The 16,084-nt window shown below is 32.1% G+C and overlaps 2 protein-coding genes across 2 annotated transcripts; one reads left to right on the top strand and one right to left on the bottom strand.

Moving 5' to 3' along the window:
• Positions 1-383: 383 nt before the first annotated feature.
• On the bottom strand, positions 384-3,626 carry LOC113848733 (THO complex subunit 7A-like). Its single transcript, XM_027478187.1, has 3 exons — positions 3,483-3,626; positions 2,768-3,361; positions 384-766 (listed from the first exon to the last, which is right to left on the bottom strand). The coding sequence occupies exons 2-3, from the start codon at positions 3,359-3,361 to the stop codon at positions 632-634; spliced, it is 729 nt and encodes a 242-aa protein (XP_027333988.1). The 5' UTR covers positions 3,483-3,626; the 3' UTR covers positions 384-631.
• A 1,207-nt stretch (positions 3,627-4,833) lies between these two features.
• Positions 4,834-8,503, top strand: LOC113852839 (GDSL esterase/lipase At5g45920). Its single transcript, XM_027483222.1, has 5 exons — positions 4,834-4,990; positions 5,076-5,312; positions 7,380-7,447; positions 7,579-7,743; positions 8,243-8,503. The coding sequence occupies exons 1-5, from the start codon at positions 4,889-4,891 to the stop codon at positions 8,397-8,399; spliced, it is 729 nt and encodes a 242-aa protein (XP_027339023.1). The 5' UTR covers positions 4,834-4,888; the 3' UTR covers positions 8,400-8,503.
• The last annotated feature ends 7,581 nt before the right edge of the window (positions 8,504-16,084 follow it).

The following is a 16,084-nucleotide window of genomic DNA, read 5'->3' as shown; positions in this document are numbered from 1 at the left end:
ATATATATTAAATTTAAAATAAATCAATTTATACTGTCTAGATTATTTATATAAAATATTTTTAAAATAAAATTCACAATTAATCCTGTAAAATTAATTTTAATGGAATGAAATTTGCAAAAATAGAATTGAGTGTTTATTGTCAATCTGAAGTTTATGATGAACAATTTGGAGCGAACAGGCTTTGTTTGAAGTTGTACTTTAAGATGGCATTTTTATTAAAATGAAATAACATTATATACATGTATAATTATAAACATACAAAAACAAATTATTAATATTTCATTATATACCTACTATAATTACATTTTTGTTTTTAAAAATTGTCATACCCCGATCCGTATGGTTTTGTTAGTTGTACTTGTACACCATACAAATATCGTCCGTGAGTGCATTACATTGTTTTGTAAAAATACGATCAAAAGAAAAATATAGGGGAGAGTCCCACAATATTGAGCGTATGGTCAGACAAAATTTCATAGAAAATTCCAATCAAAAAGTTACTAAGGTCTAAGCACTAGCATAATAATACTGATATTTCATTTACATATGGTCCCTAGTCACTGTAGGATAACAAACCATGATTGAAGTGTATTAGATATTACAACAGGCAAGCTGATGTTCAATCCAGTTACTGGTCAATTGCCATTGCTTCCGTTCCCCCACTTGTATCCTCCATCCCATTCTTAAGTTCCTCAGTTGCCATTCTCATCTCCTCAACTAGACTCTTTTGCTCTTCCTCTATTGTGTTCTGCAACTCATCCACCTGCAGGAAGGACACGAAACAAAATATATGTTTACATCAACAGCTAACATTGACACAATAAAAGATGTCAGCTGTCCGAATTTTGGATTCATGATGCTTATAGTTCATAAGATAGGCAATGAAACACACAACATAGTGGAGGAACAAAATTCATGAGACATGGTCACATGGGAAAAAAAGCTAAATAGAAAATATACATCAACTTATTGTGAAATCCTTGAACCAAAGTGCCTTGCTGAAGCACTATTGACTCAAGCAAGTTACATATAAATGTCTCAGTTTGCACTGCCAACAAAGGTTAGCATAACAGAGGTACAATCCTTCATTTGACAAGTCAAAAGAAAAGAAACGGGAATGGTCAATAACTGAATTATATCAAGGTTGAGAATGAGGGAATGAAACTCTTTTCATAATGTTACATTCGCATCAATTTTGGAGAAAAATGAGTGGTTACAATTTCTTACCAAGGGAAATTAGGGAATTAAAAGGCATCATTCACACTGAAGTCTTGAGTAAAAACCTCAAAAGAGAAAATACAGCAGAATGATGAATTTAATTATCACACAATATTATTTGACAACAACCTCATAAATTGCATAACCATTTTAAGTGATAAAATAAAAAGTTACAATAACTTGTTCCAGTCCAGACCTACTAATATAAATACATTATTAGACAGTTTTCATGCCATTCACCAATTTAAAAGCTGCATGCCACAATTAAATAACCCTGAAATACTGTTTTATAAATTTAAATTACCCCTTCGACATGTGTTTCAAACCTTATACCTCTTGCATCCATTTCTTTTTCTAAATTTAGACACACATGACTTCCACGTTTTAGTCTTCAGACTAATGTGCCATAAACTTTACTTCTGTTACAAACTGGAAATCAACTAATAATGCAGGGGATGTCCTCTGGTTTATAGAAATTCAAATGCAGAAAACGGTAGAAAACAGTAAAACAAAATATAATTCCAACAGAAAGACACAATGGTTTCCCTGAAACCAAGGAATACTACCACCAAAACTCTCTCTTCTTAACTTTACGTAATGATTGCCTATCTTCACTAAGTTCCCCACCTTATACCTTCCCTCCTTCTCTGACAAATCCTTCTCAACGGTTCCTTCTCCACTCTTATGTTGCCAGCAGTTCATTTACATCATAACTACTCATTTGTCTTTCCCCAACCATCCACTCCAAATTCAGTCCATACTGGCATCAAAATTAGTGTCAGCTCCGTTCTTTCTCATTTCAGACCTCCTTTTTTGTATACATGTCTTAGTGGTGAGCTCAAGGGCATATAAACTTCTTAACCCCACATTCTTTGTTTATTTTTCTGTTTAATGTTCTCTATATCTGTTTTTGCATTCTTTGTTTCTTCATTTTCTCTTCACTTCTTTGCTTCTCCATTCTCTCTTTTTGACTCAGGCTATTCACGTGGAGGATGAATTCCACTTCTAAAAATACCCAGACGCAACCTAGAAGAGCTTCACCTATACATGCCCCCTACCATTTCAAAGAATAGCATGTAATTTTTAACATATCATTTGTAAGTAGATGACGTTGTGTTTAGAGGTTAATTTCAATGGAATTGTACAAGACAGTTAAATTTTCGGTGTGAGTTTAGGTTTTCTTAGACATTGGTTCCATCCCAATATTGGTGTCATTTGATCATAATCAAATAACAGATATATTTTATAATGTGCCCTGTGCTCAAAATAGTGGGTGATACACCATGTGTTATTTTAGCAATAGCACCATGATCTCTACTCACAATAAAGGTGCTATATAATTCATAAAAGTGGTTGCAATTTCTAGACCTAATTTAACAGATACAAACATCAGCACAATCTGAACAGTGAGGCATAACATATAGATACAAAGCTAACAGTAAAACAGAACTGAACTGCAGATTAAATTCCCACATTGTATATATCAGAAAAGCAAAAGAACACAAAAAACCACACAAGTCACAGCATTAAGCAAACAGCCACATACCACGTGCAACAAAAGAGCAAACTGCTTCTTCCGAAGCTCCAACAATCTGGAACCAGCCGTGTTCTCGGCATCTAACGCCGCAATCTCTTTCTCCAACTCCGATATAAGCTTCTGCGTCTCCGACCTCGGCGGTTGCAGTGCAATCAGCTTCCTAATAGCCTCACACTCCTCCTTATGCCGTCTCTCAACCTTACTCTCTTCAAGCTGCTTCTTGAGATCTTCAATATCAGCCTGTGCCTGCAAGATCTTCCGATTCATTTCATCTTTCAATTCAGTGAAATTCTCTTTCTCTCTAATGTTTGCCTCAACAATTGCCTTGCTCTTGAGAAGTGGAATCTCGAAAGTGGTCAATTCCTGCAAAAAGGCCCTGGCGAGTTTTTCACAGTCGTTGTAGTTATCTTCGTCCTTGTCGACCTCGGAGGCGAAGGAGGTGAACTTCTTCTGAAGCTTTTTCAATGGAGGTTCACCTCTAGTGGTTGTGGCTCGTGTGAGAAGCCTGTGTTTGATGATTATATCATCTTCGGCAGGACCAAATGCATAGTTTGCTGCAACGCCTTCGCCGCGCCCTGAAACCTTCCTCGTTTTTGCGAGCATCTGTGAAGAGAATTACGAGTATTTGTTAGGATAGGATTGTGGAATTGAGCTAAATTTAGATATACATTGAAATTTAATTAAAAATGTGTATATGAATTGAGCAGTGATGGTTAGAATGAACCTTCTCGGGGGAAGCGTGTGCGGTGGTGCGCCGATGCTTGCGTTACAGATGAATGGGGAGAGCGGTTTAGACTTCTTCACAAAAGGAATGGGCCTAGTGAGTTCCATTTTCGGATTCATTAATTTGTTCGGCCCAATGGTTTGCATAGCCCAATACATCCATCGAGGTGCGATCTTAGCCCAACATATATGAATCCGATTCAACTGGGTTGGGTTGGATATTATGTTGAGCTTGAGTGAAAGTGGAGAATAAGGTTGGACCCCAAAAATACATAGAAGAGTTTGATTTTAAAAAGAGTCCTCTTACAATATCTTCTTATTAATAATTTTTTATATTTATTTTTTTAACATGTTAATATAATAACTTTATAAATATTTTTAAAATTATTAAAATAAATCATAAAAAATAGATGGAACCCAACATTAAATCAATACAAATTAATATTTTATTTTCATAATTGGCATCAATTTTAATAAATAAACTTTTACTTTAGTCTACGTCGCATCAATCAACTTAGTTTTTTATATTTTAAAATTTAAATGTTAGTCATGCATTTTACTTATCGTAAAAAAAAAACACATTAAATTGTGATAACAAAAATAGCGACATAGTGAAATTTATTCTAAACATAAAATAATATTATTTTAATTTTAAAAAGATTGATGTGGTCGATAAAACGATAGCATAATGAATCAGACTATGAATTTATTTAATCATGGAAAGAGTGATAAATTATATTGACGACACTGTTTCCATAAAAAATGAAGATGAGAAAAAAAGAAAAAAATGTTAAAGTTGAAAAATATTATCAATGAAAAAATTAATTATTTATAGAAGATCTTAAAATAATATTATTTAAGGTATATAACTTTTAACTAATATTTACGATCAAAATTAAATTGATTGGTATTTATTTATTTAGAGATTTAATGTTTAAAATTTAAAAGGATAAATTTATTAACGTTGGATATTTCATATATGTGAATGTTTACTTTGATTTTAATTATCAAATAAAAGTATTTATTACTGAAATTAAATATAAATTTAAATTAGAAAAACAACATACAGAATATGCATAATTATGTAATCCTGAATATAAATTTTGTCCTTTCTTTGACAATTGTATGTATTTATGGTAATTGGATTTATTTTAGCTAAAAAAAGAATGGGAAGTGGTGGAGGCCTTTGGGTCGCTGTCGTTCGCCGCCCCTGTTAGTGTCTGTGTCAGGACGTACCTTTTTAGTGCAATGCAATGAATTAAATATCAGCAGCCTTTTTCCACCAAAACCTCACTTGCAGCTTTATTTAATGAGAATGACCAATGCATCAACATCGTAGCAGCATACACGCAATCGATTCTGCATTTCCCACTCACCCATTTCCCCTCTCATCTTCTCTTCCTCCTCATGACCCGCCCCAAGATCTTTCTCTTTGGTGATTCAATCACCGAGGATTCCTTCGATGTTGGAGGATGGGGTGCTTCTCTCGCCCACCATTTCTCTCGCTCGGTATTCCCATTTTGTTTCCTTTTTGTTTTTGTCTTTCGTGGGTTTCACCATTTTAAGGTTAAGTTTTAAGCTTTTTGTTCACCAGGTTGATGTGGTGCTAAGAGGGTATAGTGGGTATAACACAAGGTGGGCGCTCAAGGTGTTGGATAGGGTTTTCCCTGGGTCCCTGGGCGGTGACGGTGGAACCGGAGCAGCACCTCTTGCTGTCACCATTTTCTTTGGGGCTAACGACGCTAGTCTTCCAGATAGATGTTCTGCTTTTCAACACGTGCCACTCCACGAATACAAGCAGAATCTTCGCTCCATTGTTTCCTTCTTCAAGGTAACCTGTTTCTGTTGCAGCAAGTGTTTATTAGATTTAATGATTAGGCAAAAGTTGTAGGGTGTTGAAAGCCAGAAAAGGGTCACAGTCACTGTTTTTGAGTGGCACAAAAGGGGGTTATATTTTTAGTTTTGACTCTTGTGGGCTTGATAAGCGTGCTTTGGTTGCGTATATTGCATGACACGAAAGGGTTAATCATGTGTCGATTGGTGGGGTTTGGTGTTATGATGACTTTTTCGTCTTGGGGTGGTCAAATGCGGTTGTGGGGTTTCAGGAATTGAATTGGAGAAGTGGGGCCCAATGAGAATTGAGAAGTTGTTTCAGATAAACACACGTGCAGTCGGTGTGGCTATGGGAGTACTGTGGTTGTTGTTTGCCACTTGACCATAAGACGCTGTCAAAAGGGCTTTTGCTATGGGAGGTGGAGCTTGCACGAGATGTTTGTGTAGAGTTCACGTTTTTTTATTGGCTTTCTTTTGGGGGAAACTGCGAAGTGTTAGTTGGAGGGAGCCTACCGTTGTTTTCACGACCTAAACCTTTTTGTGTCTTCTTTCTCGTGTCTTTCTTTGCCTCCCATGCAATTATGTTATTCGGTCTGGTCGAATATTGCTGTTAGATGAATAGGATTGCGCGGAAGACCCACTTTTACTTTAGGAGTGGAAGAATGGTGCCTCTTCTTAAACATTACGGGAGGAAGGTTATTGACCCTCGTGAGGCCCACGGGCTTGATGGATGTTGACACTTCTATTATATGAGTTTTTTAATTTAATGGGAAGATGTGTATAATGAATGTATGGACTATATTCATCAGCAAAAGTTAGAAAGGATGAAATAGATAAAAGTAGGTGCCATTGTTAGGATGTGGACAGAAATTGATAGTAATTTAACTAGTCTTAAGTGTTAACATGTGCAAAATTGAAAAAATAAGCATGGATTTACCTTTGTTTTGAAATTGAATTAGTTTATAAGGCAGTTTAATTAGAATTAAGGCTGGATATACCGATATACTTTTACCCTTTTTTAGTTTATAATTTTTCTCATTTTAAAAGAGCTAAATTCAAGTAATGAGTACATTGTATTCTCATAGTACAGTTGTAAATCCAAGTGAAGCGTAAGAAATATAAGTTTAAAATAATGTTCGAGAGAAAATTTAATTGTAAGGCATGTAAATGTAATTTATTCAGGCAGAGCATAACATGTATAATTTTAAAGAGAAAAAATTTTAAATTATTAAAAATACATGCATAATGAATTGAAAGAATTAAAATGTAAAATTAAATAGTAATAGTGAAGTGTTATTTTCTAAAGATAAATTAATTGAAAGATTACTTTACTGTGTGTCCTAAACTAATATATAAGGGTGAATTTAGGGCTTTTAGTCACAAAGTTGATTTACATCAGTAAATCTCTAAGCTAAGGAGGAGTGTTTTTTCCTTATTTTTAGAATTTTAGTTTGTGAACATTTAAAGGTCTATTTGTTTTACATTTTGGTATAAATAATATTTGAAGAATTGATTTTGTTTAGTTGGTATTCTTTCTCATGGATGACATCCAGGTATCTGGGGTATAGCAAAGTTCAAGGGTAAATCATCTCTTTATTCTTGAGACAAAGCTTGGACGTTGTGGTTTGTTATGAAAACACTACTGTCTTCTGGGCTTTACCGGATCTAGCATATATAGTATATAACATACCTCTGTTACATTTTCTATATTTGTCTGACACCAATGTACTTTCTTTTTATCCATTATTTTTTTATGTCCTTATCCCCATTATTTCCACTTGGATAAAGCTATCAAAGAAAGCAAGATCCAAAATTGCATCAAAAGAAATCTGCCCTGACTATTCCGATACCATATATAGTTTTTTCTACACCAGGTAGATTAGAGTAAGCTGGTACCTTTTAATATTAAAAACATGAAAACAATGCCCGTTACATCTATGTCTTGCAGTGGAGGAGAATAAGGGGATTCATTTATTTTTCTTTAAATCATATCAATATGTTTTAAATTTAAGCCTCTTATATAAATGTTAAAATTATATATTGCAAGTTTTCCTTTGAAATGCAGAAGCAATGGCCCACAACTCCTGTTCTCCTAATAACACCTCCTCCAATTGATGATGATGCACGTCTTAGGTTTGTTTTATTGGCCCTTTGTTCGTCATATTTTCACTGCTTCTATTAAACTTTCTTCATTTATAAGAGTTAAGAGATACTATACAATGGAGCTTAAACTTGAGGAGTTGTCTTCTAAAAAACTGTTGCAGATTCCCGTATGTAGATAATCCACAGGGTCTTCCTGAAAGGACAAATGAAGCTGCTGGTGAGTATGCTAGAGGATGCATTGCTGTGGCTGGAGAATGTGGAGTTCCGGTGGTTGATCTCTGGACCAAAATGCAACAGTTCCCTGACTGGAGAAAAAGTCATCTAAGGTTTCTGAAAACTTTTACCTTCTTTGTATATCCTATAATGCTAACAAACATGTTAGCTGTCTTGTAATTTAACTGAACGTGGATTGAATTGTCATTACGGCATAACATATAAACTTATGAATAATGAGGTTTTCATTGCTGATGTGGTTTTTCGAATTTATATCTACGTGTACCTAATTGAGGCTCCAGTTATGCCAAAATTACCAATTTGGTAGTTTGCAAAGAATGTCATTCTGTGATCAGTATGGTTTGATTAAAACAGCAGAGACTACTGAAAATTTAGTTTTACTATATTGAAGCTACAAAAAAAACTCGGCTTTGTTTTTTCCTAGAACCTAGATTGTACAGCGGCATGGATGACACTGATAAATGATTTTGTTTACTTGAATTTCTTTATCTGCTATTGTCTTTCTTGCTTTGAACAATAATAAATCGAAGAGTGATATTATTATATCTTTGGTTTTTATTTGAATATATGATTTTGGCAAATGTAATGCAGTGATGGTTTGCATCTCACTCAAAGTGGCAATCGAGTTGTTTTTGAGGAAGTTATCGCAAAGCTGAGAGATGAAGGCTTGAGTCTAGAATCCATGCCAGTTGATCTCCCACTAATAGCTGATATTGACCCTAATGACCCCCTGAAGGCATTTCTGTAGTAATAAAATCATATATTACAGAAGGGGTATCTATTTTGTGGGGGTTATTGTACTGTTGGCGTTATTGAAAGATGTGTTAATAAAGTGCATTACCTCATAATAGTTGGATCATCCTTTTGTTGTGGCTATTCTGTGGACAAACAATATGTTGGGTAATCAGTGCATGCTTCTCTGTTTGAAACTATTAGATGTTTCTTTAAAAGTTGGGGGAGTATCTACTGTTATTTCAGATTTTTCTTTTTTGTTCTTGAATGTAAATAAACCAGTATGAAGCGTTTGTATAATTATAGATATTAGGCCCCGCAGAATTCCCATGAAATAAAGCCATTAGGAAATGAGCATGCAGACAATAGTATATGACAGCTCATTTAGAAATTTTTGGTATAAGAAACTAGCAAATTAAGTATATGCACTTCAATAGCAACGAAAAACATACTCAGTGAGTGATATCTATCCTCATTGAGCTTTGGCGAATGTGGAGTTCGTAAACTTCAACTTCACTTGCTTCACAAGAATTAAAGAAAAAAAAAATTTACGGCTCATTCTGTCTGTTTATGATAAATTATTATTTTTAATTAAAAACTACATTTACAAAATTATACAATAATTTTATTATATTCAAAAAATAATAATTAAAATAGTTAATATTTTAGTCATAATTAAAGAATGTTGAAAAAACTTGCATTAACACCTTTTGTGGAGTATATCACATTTATCTGAGTTTGACCGTGCTTGTACTTTATTTAACGAATTAAAAAGGAAAAGCTCATAAGTTTATAAATAGTTAAATATATATTTGGTTTTCATAATTTATCTTGATTTCTATTTTTGTTCTTAAATTTTGTAGGTTTAACTTTTAGTTTTTATAGTTTTCTTTTTTAAGTTTTGGTTTATTCTACCACCTTCAGAAAAGAACCATGAAGATAAATGTTTAGTATGTTAAAGAGATCAAAATTAAATAGGATGAAAACAATAGGAATCAAAATTTAAACAATATTATTTAACAAGCATTTATCATGGTTCATTTTATTATGGGTATGGAAAAGAAAATTGGGAGAGATAAATCTCATTTCATTAATTTTTATACCTTGAAAAGTAATCTTTGACTGTGTTTTGGAGAATACCCTACATAATAAAACAGTAGACTAGAAAAGAAAGTAAAACTATATGGATTAAAAGCTAAACTTAAGAACTTAAAACAAAATTGAGGTAAACTCTATGCCAAAAATATGTGAACCTTTAAATTAAATCTAATGTTTCAAAACCGTGACATGAGAAAAAATATTTGAAAACTCAATGGTAACAGGAAAGAGAACTGCACTTATTATGGTTTCCGAGGATATGAACAATCTTTTTGGTAGAAAAACAGCTGCAAATTGATAATAATACATGGCGGATGTCGCATAAAGAGCCAAACATCATCAGCACAGGTCATCGTTATGCTGTTATAAGGACTGAAATAATTACACGAAGACTTGATTTTTATTTTGGTCAAAAGACACGAGGACTTGGTCAAATGTCGATAACACTGTAAATAACTAGATATGACTTCACCATAGGTCATATAAAACATGCACCGCTTGAATCACAAAAAATGGTTCCTAATAACAACTTCCTATATATGATGATATGAAAAAGACTTATATGTGTTTTTATAGGTATTTTATATTTTTTTAAATGAAAATGAAATAGCGCTAACAATTTGTCAAAGAAAATATAACGCATGTAATAAATTATTACATATGTATTTTTATTAAAAAAAATTATGTATCAAATAGGGCACCTAAGTGATATTGTAACGATAATTCGTGAGTTTTTTTTTTCGTGCATGATACATGTATTATTAAATTATATTAATTTTTATTAAAAATTAATATGACAATATTTGAATATAATAATTTTAATAAAGATTAAATATTTTTATTATTGTTAGTAAATATTTTAATATATTAAATAAAACTAAAGTAAAGAGATAATATTTTTCAAATTTTAAAAAATATATAAAAGATTATTAAATGCAGAAGAAATCATATAACATAACGAAGAATATGATAATTCAAAAAATTGTGGATCTTGTATAAAATTAACAACAGTTTTCTGATTCAGTACTTGCCATGTAAGTTAGGAAAAAGGATAATGAGCGTAAGAAAAGAATAAACCAATAACATTTAAAATATCCAAAAAATCAAATTCAAAGGATCAAAATGAATTATAGTCTATAGAATGTAAGTATTTTATTCTCTCTACCGCTCTCCTCCACTAAATTAGGTGAACAAGTTGTGCACCTGCTTGCTGGAGGTTTGAAAACATCAAATAGACGATCAAAGAGCTTTGCAAGTGATTAGTGACAATTGTGGGGTTCGCTAGCATATTGAAAAGCTTTGAAAGGTACTTCTACGCACGTACATGAGTGTTATGGAAGTCGATACTGATTCGATGTGATATTATTGCCCACTGCTCTTGCTTCTCAATTATGTGGGAGCAATTAGTACCATGGAACTTTCATTTCCCTAAGCTTTCTAACCAACATATAAATTCCTCTCAAAGTTGATATAAATTATATATCAATTTCGAATTCTTATAACATCAAAGAACATAGATCAACATTTCAAAAAATAAAAGGAACTACTGAGAAGTGAAGGTGCCATTTGATTTCAATTATGTGTATTAGCCTTAAATTAGATGTGGTCAATCAAATACTTAAAACTCGTCGCATGTCTTGAGTAAATAGCCTAGTGTATTTATTTGTTTAAGCTTTTACTTGGGTTATATTTTTTTTTCAAGAAATTAAGAATTTCAGCTAAATATAAAAAGAAAGCAAAACTATATATAGCATATTTTGATAGTCAGAGATGTTAAACGTCCAAATTAAACTGTTTTTGGTAATGAAAAAGCTTTAAAACATGGAAGAAGTACTTATTCATGGTTAACATGGATATCACAGCTACTCCAAGATGCTGGGATTATTGGTTGGGGCCATCTGCTCCAAAAGATGATGATTTTTCCATGGTATTCATCGATGATGCTTTGGATCAGGACCGTAAGGACTGAGTCGATTGGACCACTGTTGGGCCATCTTTCTGGCACCCCGGACTCCTAAACCTGCAAGAAAAACCCTTTTCCCGAATGGCAACTTTGTTTCAATGCCATTTTGCTTCAACCTTGGAAAAGGAGGAAGAGGTTCAGAATTAGTGTATAAAACTAAGCCAAGGACGAATATGAGGCACAACCAGAACACCAAGTTTGCCATATTGTACCTAAAATTAATCTCTGGTTAGAAGTTTAACCAAGCGAGTGGAATGACTGTATTTGAAAAATTAAACTTGTTTGCAGTAGTGAGCAAACTAATAATCGAGTTAACGCATTAATTATGTGTAGGTGACGAGAGGCCCAAGGCAAAGATACGGACTATTTATAGGCATGTGTATACGTTATGTGTCCTTTGTTCCATAGGTTCAAAGTTTGCATCTCAAAAATGAATATAGAAAATAAACTACATAAGATGGTGTCCAATAGTTGCCATTCTAAAAAACTAAAATGATGGCAATTAAAATATTTGAAAAATATTAATTCTATAATCAATTTTCTTAAAAGAATTAATACGATAACATATATAATTTTAGATAATTAAATTGATTAAAAAACTCTTTTAAAAAAATCTCGTAATCTTTTTAATTGGATATGTTTGTTTATTTGGTAGGCAACAAATGACTGGCAAATCATGGACCTGTTAAATTATTTAATGATTACACTATTAATTCTATAATTCAAAAGATACAACTTATAATATATGTTTTTATTAATTTAATAAAGACTTAAGTTAGACCCATGTATTTACCATCAAATTGTTAAGTCATTCATTATTCTTTTTCAAATATAGAAGTTGATGTAAAAAAAAAATGTTTTTTTTCTAATGAACCATAGAAAAGAAAGTGTATTTATTTAAGAAAAAATAGTTACTAAATTCACTAGATGATATTTGAGACCTCCCTCAACTATTAAAAAAATTAAATAGTATAATTTATCATAAAATTATTCTTACTAAAGTTTCATCGATTAGGTATTACAAATTTAATAAAAAAATATAATAAATAATATTAATAATATATATATATATATTAAATAATTAATCGTAGTACACTAGTATATTAATATTAAAAATATTAATAATTTAAGAGGAGCAACTTAAAGACTACGCATGTACGACCTAAAAACCTGATCTCGGAGAGGGGCATACATATCCATTTGTTGTGTTGGGGGTGTATTTTGTTCACATAATATTTAACCGTTTTCTATCTCCAATTTACATGGACAACCTTTGAATTGACTGGTTGCGTTTAATATTAAAATCCCCAAAAAAAGACGGGAGTTTGGTATAGCTTTAGGTCATCTTATTGTTTTAGGTTTGTGGCGCACTGCGTGCCATGTATTAGCAGTTACATGCCTTTTAAAACATTTGGTAAATATTGTTTTGGGTGTGTGGTTCATTTCGTGCCATGTATTGACAAACAAAAATATTTTTCTTTCTCTCTTTTACATTTACCTGAAAGAAAAATGTCAGTGATGCATTTTTTTTTATTATTGATTAAATTTTATAAAAATTTATTAAATGGTATAGGTTTTATTTTTTTATTTAAGTATGTGTTACTCATAAACATAGACAATAAAAAAATATTAAATGAAGTGTTGTTAATATTTTTAAAAAACTGATTATAACATAATAAACACACTAAACAATATTCACCCGTGAATTATAAGTTCGTATGTCCAAATTTATGAAATTCAACTAAATTAATTAGTGAAAATATTTTTTCAACATAAATTTATTATTAGTTTAGTGGGCATTGTCAATTTTTTTTTTTTGTCTAAACGAAATAAATTAATTGTTTATTAAAAAATATTATTAAGAAAGTATAAAAAAATGCCTTTAACTCTTGCAACAACTTTTAGTGCTTGTTTTAAAGAACTCGTGAATAATTTATAAAAAATAACTTATAATTCTCATAAGCTAATTTTAATTTATTCTAATAAAATTTTTATATAATTTATCTTAATAAATTTTATTAATAAATTTATGACATAAGTCATTATTTTAAAAATAACTAATTGAATAAATGTTTAAATAAGTAGTCATTTAACAGCAAAATAACTATTTAACTTTTTACTTAACCTTATATGTTATTCCGTAAAATTATAATGAGCTATGTAAGTTAAAACAGGAGGAAACAATAAACCCAATCAAAAGTATTTAAAAGAGTTTATACAAACTGAATGAATATTTATTATTGATTGTAAATTCATTATATTACAAAGAAGAAAGAAGTATTTATACAAAAAAAAGTTACGTAATTAGAAACAAAGTCGTATCTAGAAGGATTTAATTAAAACTAAATAATAATAAAATATATCTTTAGAATATCAAAATTGATTACTAATTATTATTAGTGCCAATACTTCCCTTCAAGCTAGAGAGTATATATTTATTACTCTCAGCTTGGAAACCAAATAAGAAAAAGGAGAAGAATCAAGAGCCTTAGTCATGATATTAGCAGTTTGCTCGCAAGTTGAAATCGACAGCAAATGAAAAAGTTTAGCCTGGAGCTTTTCCCGAACTAGGTGGCAGTTAACTCTATATGTTTCGTACGTTCATGGAAGATAGCATTGTGAGCTATATGACGAGCAAACTGACTATCACAGTATAGTAATGAAGGAGTGATGAAAGAAATCTTCAAGTCTTGAAATAAATATGTCAACCATTGAAGCTCACAGAAAGTGGAAGCCAAGGCTCTATATTTAGTCTCGGAAGAAGATCGCGATATAGTGGGCTGCTTCTTGGATTTTCATGATATGAGAGAATCACCCAGAAATATGCAATAACTAGTGATTGATCGTCGAGTCCCTGAACAAGTCCCCCAATCAGAATCGCTAAAAGCTTTAAGTTGTAGAGAGGATGTAGCTGGATAGAAGATTCCTTGGCCAGGAGCACCTTTTAAGTACCTAAGAATCTGAACAGCAGCTTGATGATGTGAATTAGTGGGATAGGACATAAACTGGCTAAGTTGTTGCACAGAAAAAGCAATGTCAGGTCTGATTGTTGTTAAGTAAAGAAGCTTCCCAATTAGTCTTCTATAACCAGGAGCATCATGATAGGGTTGAGTATTCAGCTCCTATTTCTTGGAGAATTAAACCATGGGGGTTGAGACTGGTTTAGCTGCAAGATACCCAGTATCAGAAAGAAGATCGAAAGTATATTTTCTTTGGGAAAAAGTAATACCAGTTTGAGACCAAGTCACCTCCAACCCAAGGAAATATTTCAGATGACCCAAATCTTTTATTCTAAATTTGCTATGAAGTTGTTGTTTAACAAATTGAATTTCTATGGTATCTGTTCCAGCCAAAATCAAGTCATCAACATAAATCAATATGACAATAAAATGATTGTTAGAAAGTTTAGTAAATAAAGAATGATCATGTTGAGATTGATGATAGCCAAGAGAAGTAAGATAAGTAGAAAGCTTAGCAAACCATTGTCTGCTAGCTTGTTTTAACCCATAAAGAGATTTATGAAGTTTACATACATAATCAAGACCAGTTGAAGGGATTCCTTGAGGAATAGTCATGTAAACATCTTTGTCTAGATCGTCAAGCAAAAAAGCATTGTTAATATCTAATTGATGAAGATGCCAATTTTGGCAAGAGGCAATGGCCAAAAAAAGTCTAATAGTACTCATTTTAGCAACTGGAGCAAAGGTATCAAAGTAATCCAACCCTTCTATTTGATTATACCCTTTTGCCACAATCTTTCAATGGAACCATCTTATTTGTATGTGATTTTATAAACCCATTTAGAATCAATGGGAGTTTTTTTTTTTGCAAGGAGAGGGACTATAGACCAAGTCCTATTTTCAGTTAAAGCTTGTATTTCATCATTCATTACTTCAACCCAATGATCAAATTTGATGGCTTTAGAATAAGAGTGTGGTTCAATGTGAGTAGAAATAAATAAGGTATATGTGAGGTGAGTAGGTGAAAGGGATTGGTAAGAAAGAACTGAACTCAAGGGATGTTTAGCATCAACAGAGGGGTCATTAGAGTGGGTATGTAACAAGTTGCAGTGATAATCAGAAAGGTAATTAGGAAGATGCTTAATTCTTTGAGATCTCCTAATTTGTTGGCTGTCACTGTTATTAAAAGGAGTATTATTGGTGTTGATATCAGTTTCAGCAATGTTTTGTTCTTCATGACAGGGAGCGGAAGCAATATGAGGGTGTTCATCATTTGGAGAAGTAAATTGAGAGTGAGAAGCAATGTCTTGAGGAAAAAAATCAAAGAAAGTATTGTCAACAGGAGAGATATTTTTAGAAATAGTATATTTGTATGGAAATCTATCTTATAAAAAATAACATTCCTACTAACATGTAACTGCCTAGAGAAAAGATCCATCACAATATACCCTTTTTTACCAGCTTTATATCCTAGAAAAACACATTTTCTAGCCTTACTGTCAAGTTTGGATCTATTTTGGATTAAGGTAGAAGCGTAGCATAGACTACCAAAAACTTTAAGATCAAGCAAATTAGGTGCTTCATTGTAAAGTAATTGAAAAGGATTCTTACCTTGCAAGATTGGTGATGGAAGTCTATTAATGAGATATATTGCATGCTTGACAGCAAATCCCTAGAATA

Source organism: Abrus precatorius, unplaced genomic scaffold (assembly GCF_003935025.1).
Source record: "Abrus precatorius isolate BTA unplaced genomic scaffold, Abrus_2018 Scaffold10, whole genome shotgun sequence".
In the NCBI taxonomy this organism is placed as follows: domain Eukaryota; kingdom Viridiplantae; phylum Streptophyta; class Magnoliopsida; order Fabales; family Fabaceae; genus Abrus; species Abrus precatorius.
Note: the sequence above shows the minus strand (reverse complement) of the source record. Positions and strands in the feature narration are given on the sequence as shown.